General features: G+C 43.2%; 1 protein-coding gene across 1 annotated transcript; it reads right to left on the bottom strand.

The window, feature by feature from the left end:
* Positions 1-1,746: 1,746 nt before the first annotated feature.
* Positions 1,747-27,040, bottom strand: LOC142487779 (patched domain-containing protein 3-like). Its single transcript, XM_075587652.1, has 4 exons — positions 26,149-27,040; positions 24,638-24,759; positions 17,215-17,360; positions 1,747-6,206 (listed from the first exon to the last, which is right to left on the bottom strand). Exons 1-4 carry the CDS (start codon positions 26,884-26,886, stop codon positions 4,246-4,248), a joined length of 2,967 nt encoding a protein of 988 aa, XP_075443767.1. The 5' UTR covers positions 26,887-27,040; the 3' UTR covers positions 1,747-4,245.
* Between the last annotated feature and the right edge of the window lie 941 nt (positions 27,041-27,981).

Raw genomic sequence — 27,981 nt, forward strand, 5'->3', positions numbered from 1 at the left:
GACCCTTTGCGAAGCTAGTTGCTGATCCGAGTACTGGAGTGCTCGGCAGGTACCATACAGTCATAAGTGCACCAACGGGCCCCTTAGTGTAACTGTGACTGCGCAGTTACCCACGTTCTCTCCAAGAGTGCGGGACATTGGGTGGGATTCTCGGGACACTGGGTGGGATCACCTGGTGTTGGGGAAGCGTCCTGCGCGACGCCGTAGGTGTCTCCTCTAGAGAGGGACACAGGTTATATAAAGGTATTGCGTGATATGTTATATTGCTTGTTAGTAAAGTCACTCGTTAATATATATATTCCCGTGTATGTGATTATTGTATTGTCCTGCGAGGAACCACTCCCCCTCTGGTGGGAGCCATCGCAGGTGGAGGCGCTGAATTGAGTAAGTGGTTACCCCTAGTATAATTGCCCCAGGTTCCCCGTGGCGGAAGCTCAGCCCTCCTGCGAGCCAACAGGTAATGCACCACACCTATGGTAACACCGTATGTTCCTTGCACCCACATCAGATCTGCGATTGGGGGGGGGAATACCCGTTACATATGCATTCAAGTATTTTACTCTTGGTTTCCTGTTGTCACTCGTCCAGCATATTTCTCTGCCGACTTTGGTGTTGACTGTATTTCCTGAGTCTTTTTAGCTCTACGTGGAGGATAATCTTTCTTCTGCTTCAATTCTGTTTTGTTCGAACCTCATTTTCTCCATGTATGACGCCACTTCCACATGTAAAGTGAAGAAGGCCCCTCTGGCAGAAAAGGTTTTAAAGCAGCTCACTTTAACATATTGATTAAACTGATGTGGTTTGTTGTAAATCTGTATCATTAGCATGGGTTTCATTTCACTTTGCAGGAGTACATTCATTTAAATCAAGGCGGCTATTGCTGCCAAAAACGGCACCTGATTTACTGTATGAAACAAGTTAAAAAAAATGCAATACATGTATTTGATAAATCTCGTATGTTTTCATAGGTATACAATGTGTTTCTGAGCCGAAATGTTTACTGGCTTACAGGGCCGCTTTAAGGCACTGGGGGGCCCTGGCAAAATATAAACTAGTGGGCCCCCTTTATCCTTAACCTTGAAAGTGAAAAATAATGAAACTAATATATTTTGGACCTGGGGGAGGATGAAGGGGGTATGGGGAGGGTGAAGGGGGTATAGGTAGGGTCCTGGGGGACAGAGAGGGCCACAACAGAGGAGAGGGGAACAGAGTGTGCCTACCTTCAGCCTCGTATGATAGATGGAGCCCACAAAAGGTGCCACTCAGAGGGGACCTGCTGGAGGGTGCATGTGGAGATGCCTGTCAGAGTGCCTCCCATCTACCGGTCTCCAGCAGGCCCCCTCTAAAAGGCGTACCTGTGGATCTGGCAGTAAATTTTTGGGTTGCCGGCAGGGGCATCCTATCCCGCCTGCCCTAAAACAGCAGTCCCGGCTGTTTATCGCCCCCCACACCCTGTGTTGGCATCACTGGATGAGCCCCTAACAGCAGTGGATCTACCATTTTTGCCTATTGGATGAAGGAGCTCTGCTGGTTTATGTGCTTGAGGGATACAATTTAAAAATGTGAAAACAGTGAATTTAACACTATATGTAGAACTATAATATACTTGTAGTATATGAGTAAAATAGTACATTATATAGTAGAGTAGTATATTAGTACAGGTCAAATAATTCTAAACGCACAAATCATACACCTACAAGTATCCTTTTAATTGAAATATTTAGAAAAGCACTATTGACTACTGTATATCACAACACTTCATGCATGCTTTATTAATTGTCAAAGGTTTATACAGAACAAAAACTGATACCACTTTGTGACTAATTTATACTTTGCATAAACTGATAAATACGGTCATACTGCCATTATATAATAACGCGCTAATAAAAAAACCTTTATTAATGTGTATGTCTCATGTATGTGACAAGCTTAGAGGTCGAGCAATGCAAGTTGGAATACAGGGGTGCTGTAGCTCAGTAAGTAAAGGCACTGACCGGTGTCAGCTCCTTGTTAAATTGGGTAAGCCACTTTATTTTCCTATGCCTCAGGCACCAAAAACAGATTGTAAGATCCTATGTGCTGCGTACCGCGCGCTATACTGTAATGTGAAGCGCTGAGTCCCATTGGGAGAAAGGCACTATATGAAATAAAGCTATTATAAAACAATGTATATCACTCATTTCAGTAGTAACACACTCATTTTGATAAGACTGCAAATGAACACACATAGACATATATATTGTGATAAACGGCTCCCTCAGCTTGCTCTGTCATTGGTCCGGGCTCTTTATGACACAGTCTTTTATGGTAATCACATAGGACACATAGCACATTCTGTCTGCTTTATTCATCCAAGCAGTGGGACTGCAACACTTTGACTAATATACATTGAGTTACATAGGCTTCTGCTTGCTTTGTTAGTCTCTGCACGGGACTGAAACACTAATAATAATAATAATAGCATGTTCTTGTATAGCTCTGCTAGTTTTACGTAGCGCTTTACAGAGACGTTTTGCAGGCACAGGTCCCTCCCCCATGCAGCTTACAATCTATGTTTTTTGGTGCCTGAGGCACAGGGAGATAAAGTGACTTGCCCAAGGTCACAAGGAGCCTACACCGGGAATTGAACCAGGCTCCCCTGCTTCAAACTCTGTGACAGTCAGTGTCGTTACTCACTGAGACACTCCTTCTCCCAGTGAAAAAGTGAAAAATCAAATAATAATCCTGCTCAACTGAGCTCTGACTAGACTTCAGGATTTCTCTTTTTAAGGTCGGGAAGCTCATCCACTTTCCAACTACACAGCGTTCATAATAGGACACAGAATTCTAATAGGGATAAGAATGAAGGCTTTTGTTACCTGGCAGGGGGAAGGTCCTCCCCTGTTTAGCTGCTGGGCGCAGGCCCAGGTTCTAGGAGAGAGAGAGAGGCAGAAGGCAAACTGCTTTAAGTACCTGCTTCCTCAATCAGGAGGGCAGGTAAGAGAAATAAGAGCAACTGTGAACTCTGGTCTGGATTTCTCATCCACCAGCTTCAGCAACGGTGAAGCTGTGGGATGGATCAGATTTACATTGCGGCTGCACTTTCACATCTAAATAGGATAGAAACTGCCTTATATCCTGGGACTATGTCACAATATCTATTTATATTTTATCAAAACAAATTATGGGAGGTCACCATATAAATGAGATTTTTTTAAACCATATTACTCTGATAAGCCTCACTAGTGAAGTCCTAAGTCATTTAGTTGAGATCATGGGGCGATGGCTAGTGCCTCTAAGCAGTGATTAACGTGTGATTATACTATTGTTTATGAGAACAACTACTTGTAGGTATGTATAATTTGTGCGCTAACAGGTAGCACGTTACAAAATCGCAATACATGGAAAATGAAGTACATTTACAAACCAAAAGTGCTATTACTTTTTATTTGCAGGCTTAAAGCTACAATGGCTATTTTCTGTAAAAGGGATTTATGTTCGGAAATCGCCTTCCCTTTCAATTTTAAATATGGTTGAATCCTCTGTAAAATGAAGTGCAAAGAGTTTCTCACTGTGTTTAACAGGCTTAGAATACCTGGAAATCAAACACGGTGTCACTATTTATTTAACCTTTAGAGTGTCCTAATTAGGTTAACAGGTCGTCAGGGGCACTTGCTAATTTGTTTAGGGGCCGATCGGACAGACCGCTCCAATGGAGAGGCCAGCCCAATCAAAACAGAAGAGGAACTCCCTCCACTTCCTGTATCTGGGGACAAGCCGCATCACATGACCACTCCTGGTGCTCTAGTGCCACCGGATCCCCGGAACTGTAGAGGTTAAACTCATTTAATCTACTCTGTCTCAAATTGTTTTTTTTTTTTGTTTTTTTAAATAACACTGTAGGAGAAGCCGCTGCCTTTGATCATAGCAGTCTGATCTCTTAATAACAGACAAAGAGGGTTATTTATCAACATTTCTCAACTTAACAACTTGGGCAATACTCACATTAATATATGTATCAACAAAAAGCAGCTCATTGCTTTTTGCTGCTACTGTACTTGTGCTAGTTTCACAGCGTTGGAGGCTTTGGTACATAGCCCAAATGATAGGGAAAGTAAGTAATGTATGTCCATAACTGAAGGTCACATTGTTTCCTGCTAGTATTGGTTGCAACTCATATTTTGTCTTCTCTAATATTTAATTAATATATTTGTCGCTCTTGGTGTGCATATTTAGCACTGTGCTACACTGATATAAAATACAGAATCATGGACAATCTGGATCAATTTTACCTTCCAAGTAAAGCTGCATCATTCTTCTCCTATATTCCATTGATTTGTTCTTGTGGTCACTATTATTCCCCAATTCATCCACTGGAGGAAACACAGAGACAACACTACTTTGACAACTTCTGTAAGAGCAATTTCTACACACTGTCTGTGTATTTATTACATTGGGTATAGTATCAGCATATCCTGGCAGAGACTGTTCTTCTGCAGGAAACACAGAGACCCAACTAATCTGCCAAGCCCTGTAACCGCACTTCTTACACACAGTCTCTATATTTGTTACATAGGGCACAGGATCCATTATCCTGATCTGGTTTTCATAACATACTGGGTTTCCCCTGAATAATACTGTTGCTTTCAATGTATTTGTGTTTCTTTCTTTAATTTTAGGGTTTTTTACTTTACTGCTACCTTGTAGTAGAGGAGCTCCTAGCATGGTCAAGAACACAGGAATAAAAACCAGTCCATGGAGTGCCCCAAATACAATGACAAAGAACATGATCTTAAAAAATGTTCTGAAGATGTAACTCGCTGCTACAGAAAGAGCTACAATTCCCAAGATTGTCGATAGGGCCCCCTGAAAAATGGGGTAACCAAGAGAGCGCAAAGCATCAATCACCCTCTCATTTGCATTAGGTTTCTTATTGGAAACATATGCATAAGCAATATGAGCTGAAAAATCAACGGAGAACCCAATGCAAATAATAAGATTGATCATTGATATGGAATCTAAATTAACTTTCCAATAAGTCATAAAACCTGTAACACCGACAATAATGGACACAATTGCAAAGGTCACCCACAAGGAACATAATGGGTTTGGAATTAACAACAATGAGATAACCAGCATAACAACAGTAGCCACAATTAGATTTTGAATAGTATTTTGAATTATTACTACATATTGATCAAAGTAAATAAATGTTGGGTGATAAACCATTAATGGAATATTGCAGTTAGCAGCTATTTCTCGTAATTGTCTCAACATGTTTTTCTCATCAACAGCAGTTGTTAAATTAACTGTCTGAATGAAGAAACGAGAAGCTTTTATTTCACTTTCATTTCCCTCAATATCTTGTCTTAAATGTGAAAAATGTTTATATATTATGCTTACATTTTTCATAAAATTGTCTTTATTGGTTATATTTATATTTGATGCTTTAGATATCATCTCATATGTTCTCAACCATGACACAGAATATTCCTTTTTAACATAGCGATTACTTTCTAATTTCTGCATACAGTTCTCAATTTCAGCATGGGTCTTTAATTCCCAGTAGTCTGTTTTATTAGTTGCAATAACCATAACCCTAGGGCCATACTCTGAAAAATATAATTCTTCTTCATTATAATACTGATTTAAGTATGAATCATCATTTGCCAGATTACGCACATCTATGCCCTCTTTTATCTGAACACACCCATAAATACTACTAACAAGATATGCAAGATATAAGACCAACACAAGTAACTTTGTCAAAGGCTTTGTGATAAAGGGCCCATAATATTTATAAAAGAATATATTCATAGGATGCTCAGTTTCTGTACCACTTAATGTGTCAAATGATCCACCAACACAGCATGCATTGTATGCAGTGCAATGTTCAGGCTTCTCGATGCTTTTCACTTTCGTGCAGATCAGCCAATGTCTATTGTCATTTTCACGTTTGCCATTAAGAGCCAGTACAGCACCAAAGAAGGTAATACAGTATATATAACAAAATACAAGAGTGGTACCAGTGTAGATGCAAAATGACTGAACAGATGGGAAAGGAGTCATTATGCCTATGTAGAAAGCTAACACATCAGTAAGAGTAGTAATAGTAATGGACACTGCTGCCTCTTTGTAAGTATCAGCCATCCGTTCTTCAAGGGTACTTTTCACTTTTGTTTGCTGCCAACAAGAGATCATAATGAACATGTCATCAACCCCAACTCCTGGAGAAGGAAAAAAGACATACGTTTGTGGAAAATTGAAAAATACTCATAACAAGTTATCCGAATGTCATCTGCAAAATACGTGGCAACAGTTACCGTTTCACAAAAAAAATAATTGTTAAGGAATCAATGAGATGAAAAGGTTTCATATTAGGACACTGCAATAGTCTGAAAATATAGGGCATTTTGATGTAGTGCACAATAGGTCAGATGACAGAAAAAAAACCATGCATTTGTAGGATAGTCTACACATACTTTACACATATTAAATATTATTCATATCTCATCCTATATATTTTCATCTCTAGCCTCTTCCTCTTTTAACATCCGGGCTCTGGCTATGGTGGCAAGCCCTGAGATAAGAGACCCCCAAGTTCTGCACCCCCTCCGTCCGGACCAGCCGACCAGCGTGCAACGGGCTAAAGGCTCAGGAAAAACACAAACTGCTGGATATCATCATTCTCTCAGCTAGCAGGTTTATTGGTCTATGGATGTCACAGCAGAATCCCAGCACAGCTGAATCATATTCCACCTCAAGCCTCTCTCTCTCATAAACACCCTGGCCTGCCTAAGGCAGTAGCAAAAGGGTGCATATCTTTGCTGCCGTTCGCAGCTGCTTGTGCACTACAACTACCAACACCCGGGACCATAAACACTACAACTTCATGTTAAATTATGACTGCAGCCCAATCTCAGTTTTAGACTATTGTTACCTTTCTCTTCCTTATTTACATACAGTACGTGCTCTTATTTGCACTTTTGCCCCTAGCTCCCACACTTTCTCCTCTAAACCCTCATTCCTAATATCCTGTTCTTTACTGCCACTCCTTCATTTTGCAGCCGTCTGAGTCTCACATCACATCCAGATACTTCAAAAAACATCCAGCAACTTCCCCTCCTACTATCTCTTCCTCTCCTTACTATTACTCCTACTATGTAGTGACATATCCCCTAATCCGGGCTGTATCCACATACTGTACTGTTCCAATCCTTTCACACCCACACATCCTACCCCAAAGTCATCTTTTCACCACACACTGCCAATCACTCCAGCCTCATCCCCATTATACCTCTCGCTTCCTTTCCCCTTTCCTGTGGAATACTGTACATGATCTGTCGGCAATGAACTTCCAGCACCGAGAGACTACTCACTCAATCTATTTAGTTATAGCACTTTGGTGCATTAAGGGATAGGTATAATAGCACAGAAAGAAGAAGCATTCTATCCAAAGAGGGACAGAATCAAAGACCTCAATTACATGCACTCTAAACTGTTTCTAGATATTAATTCTAATGGGAAAATCCCACAGTACACACCTAATGGTGTCTAAGTTCTGTGATTCTAAAGATAATGTGAATATAACAACGACCCCTCCTAAATAACGTGAATCTGTATGTGGAAATGAATCTAAAAGCAATATATACTTTTCTATGTACGTGTTACAACGTGAAACAAAATGGATCTATCGTCTCCAGACCCTTGATCCTAATTGCCATAACAAAGTTTTTTTGTTTTCTTAATTTCTCTAACAATATATTACACTAATGTCTCACATTGTATGACTATCTGTAGGTATACATATTACCAGCAGTAAGTTACATCTAAGGTAGAGCTGTACTAAAGGCGTATGACTTGTAGAGAAGAAAGGAGCCCCACGCCCCCTAGTGGCGTAATAAAAAAAACACCGGCAAAATGAAAGCTGCGTACAGCTATGCAAATAAAATCCACAATCACCACAGCTGTCAGTTCGTGATGTCCCCCGCCGACACTTAAACCTCACAGTTTTATGGCATCACCCAAAACCTCTAGCACGAGGTAGGTGTAAATTGAGCAGCCAAGGTAAATCCTTGTAGGAAAACTCACTGTTATGTTGTGGGTGGACGTCTGGCAGCTTCGGCGTGCTCCCACCGATATGGGTCACCGGATACAAGAGAGGAGGAGGCGGAGCATCTGCCCGATGAGAAGGTAACAGACCGGGACTACTGAAATCACTACAAAGGCTTTATTGGCATAGGAAGCAACATTAACACACTTACGCGTTTCGCACAGCTAACCGCGCTTTATCAAAGAGTACATTTGTAGTCCCGGTCTGTTACCTTCTCATCGGGCAGATGCTCCGCCTCATCCTCTCTCCTAAAGGCGTATGATATCACTACATTTTAGTAGATTTTCTCCCCCATTTTCTATAATTGTCATCACAAGGATTAAATTGTTAAATCCAACTAAACATTACCAATGAGGACTATTATCTCAACATACTAACTTAACCTCTAAAAAATGAGATCTGGGCTAATTTCACCCAAATTTACACTGACTTAGATTACAATTGAAATGAGCTTCCTGTCTATGGATTATTCGTCTATAGAATAAGGGGAATGAACCCCATAGTGTCCGGTGCTCTATAGAATGTGTGTGGCTTGATATGGGTTAATATTTGTAAGCAACCTCAGATGTGTATGTGAAACAAAGGAAAAAACGATCCCACTGCAATTGAAAAATTCAAATATGCATTAGGGTATGAAGGAAGGAACGAACAGGCAGACTAAGTACCTAGGAGGGGGGCCAGTTGTGCAGGAGCTAGTGTAGAGACAGGATGAGAAGCCGTTTGAAAACTCCCCTCCTGTACTCACATAACAACCAACCGAAACCTGCTGCCCTTACCCGCCTGGTGTCTTCACTGCTCCCTCGGTGATTTCCCGGTCTCAGCTCCACAGTGGCTGCGCTTCAGTATGACGTCACCGCTGTCGCCGACCTGCTTGCTCCGGGAAGGATTCCAACGACGTGTCACGTGCACCAGCAAGCCCCGCAACTGCAGAGGGAGGTGGTCCAGTGACGGACGTCCTGTAGAGCAGGGGATCGCTTGCGTGCTCCAGCCAGGAATGTAGAATAGTGAGATAGATGAATTGTTGGCGGTCACTGCGTAGATAGGAACTCAGCCACGGATGAAGGTTAAAATCAGCTTTATTCAGACATGGTGCTGGACATCACAGAGACTCCTATCCTCTGACGCGTTTCGTTCCGTTAGGAACTTTATCAAAGAGTAAATGGAATCTCTTCACACAGATCTTAAATAGGCAGGTCCCCCTCCACTATTGGCTGAGAATTTGATTAGCACAGTGGGAAGCACTTAGTTAATCACTGATTAAAAGTGAAGCCTCATGTGGAGAAGAACCTTGCTAACAAAAGGGTATACTGTGAATACACAAAACACAAAACAAATAATGACAAACTACAATATACAAAAAAATTAATAAAATTATTAAAAACAACTTCATGTAATGTGCAGCAACCTAAATATAAAATATATATATTATAATCAGTAGCACTTAGAATTCATGATAGGAGTAAGTGGAGAGAAACCTTGTATGTTAAACCTTGTATGTAATATGAGTCATAATAAAATTACATCGAGACTCTTTGTAAAGAGTCTCGATGTAATTTTATTATGACTCATATTACAATTATTTACAATGTCGTTCATGCATTCACTTTATTATTTTTGATATATGTAATGTGGTATTGAATGTATATCAAAATGTTTAACATACAAGGTTTCTCTCCACTTACTCCTATCATGAATTCTAAGTGCTACTTATTATAATATATATATTTTATATTTAGGTTGCTGCACATTACATGAAGTTGTTTTTAATAATTTTATTAATTTTTTTGTATATCGTAGTTTGTCATTATTTGTTTTGTGTTTTGTGTATTCACAGTTACCCTTTTGTTAGGCAAGGTTCTTCTCCACATGAGGCTTCACTTTTAATCAGTGATTAACTAAGTGCTTCCCACTGTGCTAATCAAATTCTCAGCCAATAGTGGAGGGGGACCTGCCTATTTAAGATCTGTGTGAAGAGATTCCATTTACTCTTTGATAAAGTTCCTAACGGAACGAAACGCGTCAGAGGATAGGAGTCTCTGTGATGTCCAGCACCATGTCTGAATAAAGCTGATTTTAACCTTCATCCGTGGCTGAGTTCCTATCTACGCAGTGACCGCCAACAATTCATCTATCTCACTATGTATTATTCGTCCTCTGACTCTTCATTTTGGAACATTGGGAACATAAACACAGAGTATTTAACTCGGGTCAAATTTGGCTGTCCTGGAGCTGTACTACACATGGTTAATATGACCTCCCCATCCCCCACAGAGGGGGTATAAATACTTATCTGTACAGGCGGGATCTCCCTTGACAAAGTGCTAACAGGAATAGTACAGTATGTTGGAACGTTCGCTGAAGTCATCAGCGTCTCCGAGTCTACTCTAAGGCTGCGGTCCCAGTAAATGCCTGTGCGCACGGCGCGGCATGCGCTGTGCGTGTAAGCACCGCCCCTCAATGGGGCTGGGCCCAGTAGATACCGTCACGCTGAAGGTGCAGCCGCGCCGTGCTGCAAGGTTTTTTACAACTCAATCAAATTGAGTTCAAAGCTTGCGATGGAGACGTGGCCACGCCCCCACCGGCTGTTCACCCAATGAGGGTGAACCAGCCGCGTGACGTAATGGCCACGCCCCCGCAAATACCCGACCATGCCCCCTCCCGTCGCAAGCTTCCCTCTCTCCTGAAGACCGCAGATCGCGGTTAGCGCTGTGCATGCGCCGCCCCCTCCCCCCCGCCAGGCGCAAGTGTCACAGAACGCACTGGGGACTCAGCCTCGCAGAAGCAGCAACAGATAGCCTGCTTTGGTGCTCCTGAAAATCTCACAAGACACCTCATTACGAAGAGGGAGGGAACCACTCCAATGGGCGCCTGATGCTAACTAGGTTACTTTGATCTGATTCCACATCTATATTGAGCAGATTTTTTATAATATTTTATAATAAAGTTGATAGATAGCAATTTGATTAGGCTTTTGGGAAGGTTGATGTTAAGGGCAATATATTTTGATTGAATAATTTTAAAGACAGAGATCGCTCCAAATTGTTCAAGTGACCCAGAGATAGCAGAACATCATCGCAAAAAGGGACTCTTTATATTCTCTATTACCTAGTAAAATACCTGAAATGTTCGGATTCCATCTTATGGAAGCCACAAGCGCCTCAATCGAGAGGGAAAATAAGAGGGCAGAAAGGGAACATCCCTGTCTTGTGTCATTAGCTATATAGACAGTCTCAAAAGACATCTTGGAGCATTTGATCTTTTTCATTTGTGGATTGGTACAGACCTTTAATTCTGGTGAGAAATGTACCTGTGATTCCAAAGCTTTGTAAAACTCGGAATAAGTACTCCCAGTCTAGCCTGTCGAAAGCTTTCTCTGCATCAAGCGAGAAAAGCATGGTTGTGTCCCCGCTGAATTAGCTCTATGGATTTGATTGACAGTCTTTCTAACATTATTTGGGGCATGTCTGGAGGGGATAAAACCCCTCCTGGTTATGATGGACCAGAAGGGGCATGGCCACATTTCGACGTTTAGCTAGGATCTTGGCGTAAATCTTTATATCCGCTTTTATGAGGGAGGTAGGGGGATAACTGGAGCAGCTAGTGAGATCTTTGTCTTTTTTAAGTATTAAGACAATGTTTGCCGCAGATATTGATATGCAGTTTGGGTTTATATTTTATATGCAATATGTTATAGGTTGGGTAGTTATGGCTATGACGCAAAGCATTCAGCTAACGTTAATACATTTCTTCCCGGTTGATCCTGCAGGCGTCTGGACCGGTGGCCCTGGGTCTTAGAGTTTATAGGCACTGCAAATGTTTGCACCAGAGTGTTAACTGTTCTCAGGGGCGTATTTATGTACCAGAGGTAATAACTAATGTAGCTGAGGTTTTTTTTGGGGGGGGGGGGGGAAGTATTAGCTGGTTATGTCATTTACGGCTGAATCTCTTCCCGGAGATGGAGCGAGTCTAATATGCGACCATCTGGACTGACTCCAGGCCACACTCCAACCCCAGCTCTTTTTAACAGATTGCAAAGAACACTGAAAAAAAGGTATATAGTTCTTTTACATTCATTTCCATATACAGATTCAAGTTATTTAGGAGGGGTTATTGTTATATTTACATTATCTTTAGAATCACATGTAACACATGTTACACTCCTCCCCCATCCACCCCCTCTACCCCCAGATTTTCCTGCTACATGGGGTGGTGCATACCTTCTGGCTCACAGTAGATTTGAGCTTCCCGCATTGTTGTAGGGGAGAACAGAACAGGCTTCTGGGGTAGTAACTGATTCGTACTCATGGTGACAGCGCCTCCATCTCTTCTAGGCCCCAGGGATGTGGAGACAATCCCTGTAGGAGAACTCACTTCCCCTCCCCCTGATAGATTGCAGTCTCAGGCAGGAAGGTATATTGGAACATGATCACACTTTATTCTTACACTGCAGATGGTCAACATACACAGCTCACACTGTGGTTACAGCAGTTCTTGGGGCTTCACCCTCAGGTTGTTCCCTGGACCTCCACTGCGGGTGCAGGGCCCCCACAGCAGTCCTTGCTTTTCCCTGACTCCCTATTAGAGTCAGAGGTATGGTCTCACTCCTAACTCCCCAAGGGGAGAAGGCAGTAAGTGCACAGCCAACCGCACTTCTGGATGAGAACCTGTCTCTCTCAAGGGTAGAGACAACTGACTAACTTTGGTAGTGCAGCCCCTTAAGTACAAGAAAAGCAGGAACCAGGTCTTAGTCCCTGATTGGACACATAGGCCTAGTCGCACCACGTCCCCTGTGACTCACGGAAGCTGCTGGGGGTGTGGAAAACCCAGGATTAGTCCTGGCAGGCCTGCGCTTACCAGGGCTTACTGCCAGGAGAAGGGCAGACTGATAGCCAGAAACCTGCACTGGCTACATTCTCCCTCTGGTGAAATCCAATGGTTCCCACTTGGAGCCAAATTTACGGGTCCATCCGGCACGTGAGTAACCTGGAACAATAGTACACATGACATTAACAACCACTAACAATGGTATATAGTTAATAATACCGTCATATGCACACGCAGGTTTTCTACCCACCCACATTGGAATGGTGATAAGAACAATAACATGGATTATTTCCAACATGAAGAATCCCTTTTTAATTGTAATGCCTGGGGTCAGGTTTCTTTAATATCTTTATACACTAACGTTGATCTTTACTATCCTACTCTTATGGTCTGCCACTTGGACAAAGTAGACCCTGACTTGACCGTTCTCAGGTCGGTATTCTACTCGATCCATAAAGATCCCACGGCCTACACTCCAGGTCCTCATGAGATAACACACCCTTTCTTCAGTTTTATAGGAAGAAAAACTACTTTTAAAACTCAAATAGTCAATGGCAGCTTCTCTGAGCCAAGACTCTCTATTAGCCTTGATCTTCCTCATAATAGGCTCGGTAACATAAGGGTACACATACCCATGAGACTGCCTGTATCTGGACACTATTGCTCTATCTGCTCTACTAAGCTTGGTCAGTTTCTTGCCCTGAGCCTTTCCTGGTAAAACCCAGTATGTAGGTTCTTCTGTGGCTACCTCCTGGTATAGTATGGAGGGTCCGGCAGGCGTTACAATACCTAACTGTATTTCTCTAACCCTTTTCCTAAGCTTCTGCTACCTCCTTTGTGGTAAATGTTCCCTCATCCCACCAGTGGTCAACCGTTTCCCCATCGATCAACACAAATCGAGTGCGTTTCATGGGCACCGAGTACCCTTGGAATAGGGGATCCAACCACTTACGTGTTGTGCATTGGAACACTAAGGAGGAAGCGGACTCATCTCGTGTATCTATTTTAGAGGACACACCAGAAGTCCCAGAAGGATAGGAAGGAGAGCTAATAGATTTTCCCTTAAACATTTCCCGATATGAAGTGGGGTTCTTTACCGGAATCCTACTGGAGGCAAGAATTTCCCCCTCTGACCCTTCATCTGATTCCAACCAGTCCCTGTTGTCAGTAGATGGTTTGGGGATTTTCTTCTGACCCATGGTGACTAAGTCGGGAACCCGAACTAGATGGGACAGGGACAATGGCAGTGGCAATGGGGCTTGGGACTGGGGCCTTGGTAGCAACAGTGTCTGGGGCAAAGTCCTTGAGCCTGGCTAGGCCATGACCAGTTGCGGCCTTCTTAGACCCTGGGTTCACAGGCTTCCTCTTTCCTCGGCCCGTAACTCGTGCATATAATACTCCATGTCTTCCCTAGGGAGGGCAGTAATCACCAGAGCGGTCACAGCACAGTCCTGGTCCGCTTTAACGGTCGCCTCGGAAGTGACGTCATCTGGAGGAGACATCGCGGGATCTCGGTACAGGTCCAAGTCCCGCACCGGAAGTAAGTCATCTGCAGGGCGTGGTATCGGAATGTCAGTGTGGTCCTCCGTACGGAAGTAGGCACCTGGCAAGGCTACATCTCCGAATTCCTACGTCGCTGCCTGCACGAAGTAAGGGGATGGTTCCTCACCGCTCCGCTGTTCGTCCGGTCATCAGGAACAGCCGCAGGTACCTCCTTGACAGCACTGGGAGCCTCCACGGCCATGGGCTTCTTCGCAGTTCAGGCCGCACCAGCGCTTGCTGTCTCGTGACCTCTGGACTCTGCCTCTCTACTTCGCAGGTAGGTGTCTCTCTTTCCACAACAGCCCGTTGGTGATCCGCCGGTTGGCGCATCATCACTGATGAGAGGCTGTCGTCATCATCGGGTGATGGTGGTAGGGACGGCTCTTTCGGGGAGAGGTTCTGCAGCACTTCAACTGCACTGGGGGCAATGGTTCTGAAGCCTTCCGGCTCCGATTCCGCCAGGGGACATTATCTGGTCTCTCCAAGGACTGTCACCTTGTCCGGTGGTCTTTGGGTTCCAGCCTCAGGAACTGGGGCGCACGGACCCCTTGGAGTGTCTGTTAGGGCACACGGGCCCTTGGTGGTCGCAGCGTCGAGGCCGTCCACCTCGATCAGTGTAGCTCTGGAGCCTTCCGGCTGGGCACTGATAGCGATGAGCGGTACTAACGGCCATAGGAAGTAGGTTCTGCGCTGCATACAGCGAGCCGTAGTACTCGGTTCACCTCCGGGTGTCCTGAATTGTGAGCACAGACACTGCAGAAATTCTTAGCCGGCTATCTCCACTACCAGGAAGCCTCCTGGAAGTTGATACGGGGTCAAACGGCATTCAGCCATACTGCAATTTCTTTGGGCGACTTTGAGCAGAAGCACTGGTAAAAGAGCTCTGTCTTGTTAGCCAGCTCCGAGGAACTGAGGGTGTGGCAGCTCACATCCGGGTCCTCCCTCAGTGTAGAGAGAGCTCTCTGGTTGGTGCTCACTGTGCCCCCTCCCTCTGGTGGAGTTTAGAGGAGGGGCACACAGTAGCAAGGCGTGACTTCAGCTCCACTCTGAGCCAGTCACAGAGTAGGTAGACGCGGCCCCTGCTATTGCGCCGAGTCCCACACAGGTTTTGCAGAGGAAAGCCTGCAACTTTCTGCAAACTGTCCATGCGGTCTCCCAGTTCGGCGGGAACCACCATTTTAGCTTGCACAGTCCACGTGATGCACTCCTATGCTGGTCAGTCACCATTTTAAGTATAATAAAGTGAAGTCGTGAAGCACGACCCCCACGACTTTGTAGGGAGCCCGCTCTCCTGGTACATCTGCAGCACATAGTAGTCTCTGACCAGTGGGACATGAATATACCCCAGGCTAGGCAAAACTCTTTCTGTAGTACACTGTAACAATTGCAGTCCAGTCCAGTACAAGTACTCTGTGGTTCCAGTCTGACTACTGACTAGTAGTACTCTGGGCTCTTCCTTGTGCAGAACTCTTACGCTTCCCCTTTTGGCTGCCAGTATCGCAGATCCTATCCAGAGGTCCCTTGAACTAAGTTAACCAGGGCACCCCCTAGTCATCCCGACTACCCGCCTCAGGGCAACTTCGAACAGCAATTGCCTTATGTCTCCAGACCATTCACCCGATAGGGCCATCTAGGTCATTCTTTGTGAGGTTTCTACTCCCCCTGGCTACACCTAGCCTCCCTCCTTCTTTCAGCACTTGCTCTGAAAGCGTACCTGATTATCTTTCAGTTTTATTCACTGAAAGCCTGTCCTGATGGCACTCAGCAGTGCCTCCAAATGTAACACATGTTCGCCCCCTCTGGGAGATTTCACTGCTACACGGTGTGGTGCATATGTGCAGGCTCACAGTAGATCTGAGCTTCCCGCGTTGTTGTAGGGGAGAACAGAGCAGGCTTCTGAGGTAGTAACTGATTCGTACTCACTGTGATAGTGACTCCATCTCTTGCAGGCCCCAGCGCTGTGGAGATAATCCCTGCAGGAGAACTTACTTTCCCCTCCCCCTGATAGATTGCAATCTCAGGCAAGAAGGTATATTGGAACAGAATCACACTTGATTGTACACACAGCAGATGGTCAGCATACACAGCTCACAGAGTGGTTACAGCAGTTCTTGGGGATTCACCTTCAGGATGTACCCTGGATCTCCACTGCAGGTACAGGGCCCCTACAGTAGTCCTTGCTCTTCCCTGACTCCCTATTAGAGCCAGGGGTATGGTCTCACTCTTAACTCCCCAAGGGAAGAAGGAAGTAAGCGCACAGCCAATCCGCACTTCTGGTTGAGAACCTGTCTCAAGGGTAGAGACAACTGACTAACTTTGGTGGTGCAGCATCTTAAGTACAAGAAAAGCAGGAACAAGGTCTGAATCCCTGATTGGACACATAGGCCTAGTCGCACCACCTCCCCCGTGACTCACAGAAGCTGCTGGGAGTGGGGAAAACTCAGGATTAGTCCTGACAGACCTGCTCTTACCAGGGCTTACTGCCAGGAGAAGGGCAGACTGGTAGCCAGAAACCAGTCCTGGCTATATTAATTTAGCAGGAATATGTAAAGTTGAGAGCTGAACAGTATATACAAGTTGAGATTTTTTTCTTGGAGTACATAGACACAAAATATACTTTTAATTATTTTGGTATTAACTACTGTAATTCATTATGATATGTATTTAATACATTGGAATATATCTGGGATGCATCGCTTTGTGATGTTAATTTAGCAATTATAAATTGATGGTGAAATAAAAAATGGTTTACTTACCCAAAATAAGAAATGGTGCATTTGCAACTGTTATCACAAACGGTACCCGACAGAATAATAACAGCCCAAAACTGCTCAGTATAGCTAATCCAGCTGACAATACTCCAAATGTTGCAACCCAAACTTTGTTTCTAACACTGTCCAATCTGAAGAACAAAAAATACATATATCACTCTTTGGGGGCTATGCACTAAGCTCCGAGCTTTCGCGCTGGCCTGAAAAAAATGATCATGTCCGATAAAAAATGAAGCCGGCGGCGCGATTCACTAAGGCCCTGAGCCCATTTCCTATCAGACGTGCCCAAAACTGGCTTATCGTGCGTGCAAGCTTTTTTCCCTCTGCTATAGCACTTAAAGTTCCCGTACGCTACCTGATAGGAAAAAAAGCCGCATGTTACATTTGCATGGAGATTTGCCATCTCCATGCAAGGCTGTTACAGGCGATCGTACACTAAATAAATACATTTTAATAATAGTGTACATGAGCAGGGGGTCTCAGGACCTGAACCGCATTGGTTTCAGGTCCGAGGACACCCTACTTCAGGAGATATAGGCCCCGTTATGGGGTGCCGGTATCCCCTGCACTTTAAAGCTCCCGCGTCACGTGACCAGGACATTTAAATTCTGCAGGGGATACCGGCACCCCATAAAGGGGCCTATATCTCCTGAAGTAGGGGGTCCCCGAGGCTGAAACCAATGCGGTTCAGCTCAGGAGACCCCCTGCACATTTACACTAGTATTAAAATAAACATAACAAAAAATAATAATTCATTACCGTAGCGGCTATCCGCTATGGTAATGAAGCAGCTTTAATGTATTTTTAATAATAGTGTGCCGGAGCAGGGGGTCCCCTGAGCTGAACCGCATTCATTTCTGCCTCAGAGACCCCCTGCTTCCCGAGTTACAAGCCCCGGTATGGGGCATTGGAGGCTAATATCGCCGCCAACTTTATAGCGTCCAAGACGCGACGTGGGCTCTATAAAGATGGCGTCCACACTGGCACCGATGCCCCAAACCGGGGCCTGTAACTCGGGAAGCAGGGGGTCTCTGAGGCAGAAATCAATGCGGTTCAGCTCAGGGGACCCCCTGCTCCTGCACACTATTATTAAAATTTACATTAATGCAGCTTCATTACCTTAGCGGATAGCCGCTAAGGCAATGAAGGGGTTAAGGCACATTAGCATGTTTATTGGGGACAATTGCCCCCAATAAACATAGCAATATACAACACACATCCCCCCCGCCCCCTAACACCTACAGTACTGTAATGGGCAAAATGACTATTATCCACATATGGATAATAATGCATTTGCCCATTTTAAATACATATAAATTACAATAAATACAGTAAAAACATATGACACTTACCTTTTACAGGCACCCACGATGAAGGCCGTCTTCATCCTCATCTTCATCCTGCCCATGCCCCTCCGGTGCTGCACAACATGCACAACAATCACAATAGCCAATGTAATGTTCCCTAACCCCTTAATCACCATAGCGGTTATTAACCGCTACAGTCATTAAGGGGTTAACCCACCCTCACCCACCACTTGGGAGGCCTACATACCCTCCCCCACTAACCCCCCACCCCGTGAGGCCTAACCCCCCTCACCCACTACCCAGCCGGGAGGCCTACCCACATACCCTTGGGGCCAATACCCCCTCTCCCCGCCCCCAGTACCCACAATAAAAACAATACACAGCCCCACAATAAACATCATTTTATTTATTAAATACATAACCCACCCATTTTGCCCCCCCATAAATACATGTTTTATTCTTTTACATACAGGGTTCATACCCCAGGCCCACGTCTGTCCCCGGTGGGCCTGACGGGTCACCTCACAGACCTACAGGCTACCAGCAACTTGTTTCATACAGGGTCTGGAGGCCTGTTGGTGGGTCCCGCCAGGCGCAGGTGGTCACCGCGGGCCACAATTGGGTCCCCACGGTAGGCCCGCAGATGTCCGGGAGCCCTGGATCAGACCCACAGGTGTCTGAGGGGCCTCGGGTGGTTCCCACGGGGGTCTGGCGACCCACGGTGGTCCCTACGTGTCCGCGGTGCCCCCACAGATGTGGGGCCACCAGTTCTTCCCCGCAGGTGTCCCCCATGGACCACGCAGCCTGGTACCCGTGAGGTACCCGAGGATACCGCAGGTGGTCTCCAGAGGTCTCTCGCAGACCTGAGGAACCAAACCTGTATGTAAAAAAAATAAACCTGACCTATACATTCAATACATCAATCCCCCTCCCCCCAACACATACAGTACAATAATGTGCCAAATAACTATTATCCAGATATAGATAATAGATTATTTGCCCATTATTAAACACATTAACTAGCATAATAACATAAATAAAGTTCTTCTGACCTCATCAATAAGAAGCCCCCGTCGCCAGCAAAATCCTTGTCCTCCGTTGCCAACAAAATACATAACCAATACATTGCAATTACATTCAGATATCAATTAACCCCTTAATCACCTTATCGGATAATAACTGCAGAGGCAATTAAGGGGTTAAGCCACCCTGGCCCGATAACCACCCTTCACCCATTCATTTGATACAATGGCTTCATCATGCAACTATATATATATAAACAAATATATATATATATGAGAGAGAGAGACAGACAGACAGACAGACAGACAGACACACGATGAACCAATATACAAATAAATGTAGAAGGGTTATCAAAAACATGCACAACTACAAATACCACTTCTCCATACAGACACAGTACAATAAAATCATATTTTCTCAAAAAATCCAATCTCATCTTCCAATCAAAATCCTCAAATGCCAATCAAAACATTGCATTTACATTGTATACATGATGCATACAATCTATGCACCATGGACACTCTACAAATCAATGTTAACAATAACATATTCCAAACAAAATACAAATACATCCAAACAAGTATACTATTTAAACCAATCAAGTCACCATAAATCAATTAGCATTCATTAATCAAATCTCTAAACAATTTAAATTCCATTCATAACAATTAAACAATTAACTATTTCAATCGTTAAACCGAACAAGTTACCATCAGACAAAATATAAGTACCAAAAAGAATACAATATACAAAAGCAAGCCTCGCCCTGACCTAAAGTACACCATACAAGACCAAAAATTACATCTATCTAATTCTAAAATACATTAGACACACATTTATGCATAGCAGCATAGCCAAAATCATTTTAAACACAGCAATACAAGCATTTCCTACCAAACCCTTTCTTACCCTGTATGTATATATCGATCTAGACATACATACATACATACATACAGTGGCAAGAAATGATCTCTAAAAAAAAAAACATATGTAAAAAAACAAAAAAAATTGAACAAGTTAAATAAAATACATTTCTTTTGTTCACTTACCATTACTTGACCCACTCACCGACTCCCGTTGAACAGCTTACTCTCGAACCAATCCACGCACAGGAACCCATAAAATAATAAACCATAAAATAACAAACAATAAAATAATAAACCAAAACAATCCACGGGTCTTCTATTTGTAATCCATCTTCATCTGTATTCTTCTTTCTTGTATCTTCTTACGCTCTCTTCCGGGTTCTTCTTCTCTTCTTCGGCCACGCCCTGGTCTTCTTTTTCTTCCGGAGGTCCTTCCTCCTCGGCGTCTGCCTTCAAAATGAGACGACATAGGCTTTTATAGGCCTGCGAAGTCACATTTTCGTAATATGGTTCCCACGGCCCTGATTGGGCCGTGAAAACCATGTGCTTTGGCCGAGAAAAAAAAAATGATGACTTCATTTAAAGGCAATGTAAGCACAGCCAATCAGAGTGGCTGTGCTTCAATTGCCTTTAAGATGACGTCATGAAAAGAAAGATGGCCGGCCTCACATGGTACGGTAGCCAATCAGAGCGTGGGAAATACATCCCAACTCTGGCTCTAGTAGACCATGTGACAGAGGCTTGGGGGAGAACGGATGTGACGTCATTGAAAGCCTGTCACATGGTACTAGAGCCAATCAGAGTTGGGATGTATTTCCCACGCTCTGATTGGCTACCGTACCAAGTGAGGCCGGCCATCTTTCTTTTCATGACGTTATCTTAAAGGCAATTGAAGCACAGACATTCTGATTGGCTGTGCTTTCATTGCCTTTAAATGACGTCATCATTTTTTTTTTCTCGGCCAAAGCAGATGGTTTTCACGGCCCAATCAGGGCCGTGGGAACCATATGACGAAAATGTGACATCATAGCCCTATAAAAGCCTATGTTGTCTCATTTTGAAGGCAGACGCCGAGGAGGAAGGACCTCCGGAAGAAAAAGAAGACCAGGGCGTGGCCGAAGAAGAAACGAAGACCCCGGAAGAGAGCGGAAGAAGATACAAGAAAGAAGAATACAGATGAAGATGGATTACAAATAGAAAACCGTGGATTGTTTTGGTTTATTATTTTATTGTTTATTATTTTATGGTTTATTATTTTATGGGTTCCTGTGCGTGGATTGGTTCGAGAGTAAGCTGTTCAACGGGAGTCGTGAGTCGGTCAAGTAATGGTAAGTGAACAAAAGAAATGTATTTCATTTAACTTGTTCAATTTTTTTTGTTTTTTTACATGTGTTTTTTTATTTTATTAGAGACCATTTCTTGCCACTGTATGTATGTATATATGTATGTCTAGATCGATATATACATACAGGGTAAGAAATGGTTTGGTAGGAAATGCTTGTATTGCTGTGGTTAAAATGATTTTGGCTATGCTGGTATGCATAAATGTGTGTGTAATGTATTTTAGAATTAGATAGATGTAATTTTTGGTCTTGTATGGTGTACTTTAGGTCAGGGTGAGGCTTGCTTTTGTATATTGTATTCTTATTGGTACTTATATTTTGTCTGATGGTAACTTGTTCGGTTTAACGATTGAAATAGTTAATTGTTTAACTGTTATGGATGGAATTTAAATTGTTTAGTGATTTGATTAATGAATGCTAATTGATTTATGGTGACTTGATTGATTTAAATAGTATACTTGTTTGGATGTATTGGTATTTTGTTTGTAAATCAATGTTAACAATAACATATTCCAGAGTGTACATGGTGCATAGAGAGTGTACATCATGTACACAATGTAAATGCAATGTTTTGATTGGCATTTGAGGCTTTTGATTGGAAGATGAGATTGGATTTTTTGAGGAAATATGATTTTATTGTACTGTGTCTGTATGGAGAAGTGGTATTTGTAGTTGTGCATGTTTTGGATAACCCTTCTACATTTATTTGTATATTGGTTCATCGTGTGTGTGTGTGTGTCTCTCTCTCTCTCTCTCTCTCTCTCTCTCTCTCTCTCTCTCTCTCTCTCTCACTCTCTCTCTCCCCCCCAGGGTGGCTTAACCCCTTAATTACCTTTGCGGTTATTATCCGATAAGGTGATTAAGGGGTTAATTGATATATGAATGTAATTGCAATGTATTGGCTATGTATTTTGTTGGCAACGGAGGACAAGGATTTTGCTGGTGACGGGGCTTCTTATTGATGAGGTCAGTAGAACTTTATTTATGTTATTATGCTAGTTAATGTGTTTAATAATGGGCAAATAATCTATTATCCATATCTGGATAATAGTTATTTGGCACATTATTGTACTGTATGTGTTGGGGGGGGGGGGATTGATGAATTGAATGTATAGGTCAGGTTTATTTTTTTTACATACAGGGTTGGTTCCTCAGGTCTGCGAGAGACCTCTGGAGATCACCTGCGGTATCCTCGGGTATCTCACGGGTACCATGCTGCGTGGTCCACGGGGGACACCTGCGGGGACGAACCGGTGGGGGCACCGCGGACCCGTAGTGTGCGGGGAAGAACCGGTGGCCCCACATCTGTGGGGGCACTGCGGAACCGTAGTGCCCACCCGTGGATCCCCAGACCCCTGTGGGAACCACCCGAGGCCCCTCAGACACCTGTGGGTCTGACCCGGGGCCCCCAGACATCCGTGAGCCTACCGTGGGAACCAAATTGTGGCCCACGGTGACCCGCGGAGACCACCTGGCGGGACCCACCAACAGGCCTCCAGACCCTGTATGAAACAAGTTGCTGGTAACCTGTAGGTCTGTGAGGTGACCCGTCAGGCCCACCGGGGACTCACGTGGGCCTGGGGTATGAACCCTGTATGTAAAAGAATAAATCATATATTTATGGGGGTGCACAGGGCCCACAGGGTGGGTTATGTATTTAATAAATAGAATGATGTTTATTGTGGGGCTGTGTATTGTTTTTATTTGTGGGTACTGGGGGTGGGGAGAGGGGGTATTGGCCCCAAGGGTATATGGGTAGGCCTGGCTGGGTAGTGGGTGAGGGTGGTTAGGCCTCACGGGGTGGGGGGTTAGTGGGGGAGGGTATGTAGGCCTCCCGAGTGGTGGGTGAGGGTGGGTGAACCCCTTAATGACTGTAGCGGTTAATAACCGCTATGGTGATTAAGGGGTTAGGGGACATTACATTGGCTATTGTGATTGTTGTGCATGTTTTGCAGCACCGGAGGGGCATGGGCAGGATGAAGATGAGGATGAAGACGGCCTTCATCGTGGGTGCCTGTAAAAGGTAAGTGTCATATGTTTTTACTGTATTTATTGTAATTTATATGTATTTAAAATGGGCAAATGCATTATTATCCATATGTGGATAATAGTCATTTTGCCCATTACTGTATAGTATGTGTTAGGGGGGTGTATTTAGTTATAAATATTGTTTATTATTTTTGGAGGTGCAACATTGGTACCGCAGGCCCGCGGGTACCCCAGGACTCCCTCGGGACCCCGGGACGGCCGTGGGGACCCCCGCTTGGTGAGCTGGGGACCCCCGGACCCCAGCGGGGTCAGCCGGGGACACCCACCGGCCTGTTGTATGGGTGTTGCGCCTGCAAAAATGTAAACAAAGAATTTTTTCTAAGTCCAGCTTTTTTTATCACCAGCCTTTAGCTGGTGAGCTTTATTCAGCGCAATTTTCACGTACGATCAGTTTGCATTGGTTATTGAATTCCGCAGAAGGGCAGGATTCAGCGCAAACAGCTCATCGTACGAGCTAAGTTGGACTTTGAAAAAATGTCAAGAAAAAGTCAGTTTTAGAGCGCAAAGTGCTTGTTTGCGCGGCTTAGGGAATAGCGCTCGGCGGAACTTCACGTTCTAAGAGCACTTTGCGCTCTTAAAACGACTTATCACTGCTTAATGCATAGCCCCTTTGAGTTATTTCTTTTCACAACACATTATAATGACTCTGAGGTTGGTACATTGAAAACACGAGTGTAAGCATTTTTCTTTCTCTGACAGTGTGGCTAAACAAAAACTGCTTGTTATATCTAAACTATATACCTTAAAAATCGAAGCAACGAACACGTGCGAGCATTATGCAGTCTATAAACATAGAAGTGGAATTCAAAAGTTATCTCACCTCATACAAGACACAATAGCGAAGGATATGGTCACAAAGTAGGTGATCGAAAAGAGGGGAATCACTGTTTTTGTATTTCCTTCAAACTCCTTTTGTAACGAAATAGATGTGGAGTAATAAACCTACAAAAAAAATGTTAGTTAAAAGAATATTGAAATGTTGTCATTCTTACCTGATGCTATCAACCAGGTTTACCTGTTTAACCAAAACTAGATCTTAAAGCATTAAGTGAATGAGCTGTAGGATGCACCCAGGCTTAGCACCCCCAGTAAACGGACCTGCACATGCCTGTAGAATATTCACTCGTCATTTTATTTCCTAAAGGATGACATAAAACAAATATATACTGTACAGTATATATCTTAGTGAAGCCCATCGTCATTAAATACTGAGCATTGACAAAGAGGCATTACATTAGTAAAAAGAATGATGAACCTCATAAAATGCATCGGAATGCTAAGACATGGAAACATTTTGGATAAAACATATATTTTATTCTGTGCATTTAGATACCAACAAGTACACCTACCAGCATACAGTAAGCAGATGCACTTGCTGCAAATTTGCCTTCATACTGTGTACATGGACAACAAAGTATTGGGTACTTTGCTGCAGTTTTGTTTTGTGTGCAACACCTTGCGATTAGGTGGAAAGGTGTGTAAATAGGAGAATTTACCCAATCCACATATTTTATTGGGTGTATCAAATTCTTCATCCCCATGGGTCACATACCCCATTTTATTTTCCTTAAAAAAATTAGCTAGGTCTAATGTGGCATACACCTCTCTGGTTAAAAATAGGTGGCAGAAGTTCTATTTTACTTAAACAGAATATATCATTTATTGTGAGACTCTCCCTTTCTGAATTTATAGCATTCCAAATTTTTTTTTTAAATGTAATGTCAAAAGACCTTGGATTAGTATTTCATAAGTTTAGAATGTCTTTTAAAATCAGACACAATACCACTACTTTTCAAGCAACTCAGACTACTTCCCCAAAATGCTTAATATGTATAGATACTTGTTGTAAAGTCTTTATATTTTTTATTACCATTTGGGAGAGATTGTAACTAAAAAGTGAAAAACTACAAAATGTTTTAACATGTCTGCTCCAGATGTATAACTGCTGTCCCCCCATTACCTGCCCCATGCCAATTGTGGGAGGTTGGACACGTATACATTTTAAAGTAGGGTTAAATATACCATGCCCTTTAAACACATAATGATTGTTAAAGCACTGTACAACTAATTTTGTTGACACAGTGTTCAATATACTAATTGTGGTTCTTGATTTATTGTTTTAACTGTGCAATCTGCAATACATTGGATAATTACAGTAAGAAAACAATATTTTGGAATCCTTCTTTAAGCCCCATGATTGCCTGTGTCATACCTGTTACTTACCTTAGAATTATCTTAACATCTCTGCTCTCTTTTCACTACTATTCATAGCATCTACTACATAAGGATCCATCACATAAAACCAAGCACATTGAGTTTACTTGTATTTACCTGTATGTATTTTAGCTGCAATTTGTCTATTTCCTCAGGGATGGTTTTGATAAAGTGGTTGAGCCACTGCAGGCTGTTGTCCCGGTCCTGGTCATTGCCCTCTCTCAGGTAATACACCAACCTGAGGGCTTGGGCTGTCTGAACGGTGTTTGCTGGGCCCAGTTTTACACCACCGAGGTACCTGCCCAGGAACGTTCTATTCTGGAACATGGGATAAGTTATATCAATTTTCCCTGTTTTGTTCAGCGTAAAGGCCAGCAAAGGGTTGGCTGGAAGACAGGTGGAGCTGTCGACTTGGGCACACAGCTGCTGGAAGCTGAATTTGGACTCTGACAGTGTCACGCTCAAGCCCTTCACTGCTCTGTCCAGCTTCTGCAGCTCCTCAAAAGCACTCTTATTCAGAATATTGTTTGATGAGTTTACAACGATGAGAGAGGCAAATGAGCCCTCTGTATACAACCGTGGTGCAGAAAACTGTCCAGAATCATTGACAGGGAAGTGCATACGAATGAAGTTCCTCTCAGTCTTTGCGGGACCCCCGATTGGAGTGAACTGATCCTCTAAGTTATTGCTTTGCCTTTTCTCCAAATAACAAAAACCCACTCCTAGCCCAGCAGATATAAGAATAGGAATAATTATGAACCACCAGGGATATCTTGCAACAAGCTTCCCCAGACTATAAAACCCTCTGGAGAGAGGTCTCTCCAAGCAGTCTGTGTGGCAACCATTCATTTTCATTTAATACTAGTTCCCCAAATGAGTGATAAAGAGTAGATTCAGTGAACTAAAACAAACCAGAATTCCTGAAACCACATACAAACTCCTTTAGGATTAAATTGGTCTGTTTGTGTTCATTAAAGAAAGAAAGACAGAGTACATGCAGTGAGCAGAAAGTCTAGGTTCACTATTCTCTTTTAAGCCATTCCCTGAAATATAAACTTTCTAGGGGTAGGTTAATCAGATCAGTGGAGCAGTTAATAGACAAATGGGAAAAGTACCCAAGGTAATTATTCACTTGTTGCTGACAGGTTTTTTTTTTATAATGTGTGTCTGTGTTTGTTATAGTTGAATTGAAGCATGCATTGGAGCATGTCCAGGTAACTACTTACCGTATGTACAGTAAATATATTTGAAAATTTAGTAACAGTGCTAGTATGGCATGTAACGCACTGCCTTGTCAAAAAGCTAAATATACTTAATGAAGAAGGTGAAAATGATTAAAGAGGGAGGGAGGGATTAAGAGGCAAAGAGAGGGAGCAGAGTATCTACATGTCTAATCTCCATCTTTTCTGATTAACACCAACACTAATTAACCTACTCATCTCATGGTGAGAATCCATCAATGAACAGAACTCCTTTTGGGGACTAATTTTGTACTACTGTACATATTTGGTGCTAGCGGTAAACCATACCTCCAAAAAGCTAACGTAATCCAAAACAAAACCATTACAATTAATTCAAACACATATTATCACATAACATAGATATACAGCAGATGAAAATACAAAGGGCCAACATTTCAACCCCCAACAGATCACTTTTGTCATGAAAATCGCATGCATATTTGTTGTTATTATTATTTTTTTATTTATATGGTGCCAATATATTCCACAGTGCAGTGTAATGTGGGGGCAAGCACAAACTTTTGCATATACAGTATAATTCTTTGAACACTTCACACCACCAGTTGAATGGGTTAAACAGTGTCAGTGTTCTAAGCTCTGTCTCTCTTTCTCTCTTTATTCCTCTCGTCTCATGTGAAGTTAACACACATTGCAGGGAATCTAAAAGATCAAACAAAATCACTACCTAAATAACATTTTGGCCGTATGA

The sequence above is a fragment of the Ascaphus truei genome, chromosome 2, assembly GCF_040206685.1.
Source record: "Ascaphus truei isolate aAscTru1 chromosome 2, aAscTru1.hap1, whole genome shotgun sequence".
Classification (NCBI taxonomy): domain Eukaryota; kingdom Metazoa; phylum Chordata; class Amphibia; order Anura; family Ascaphidae; genus Ascaphus; species Ascaphus truei.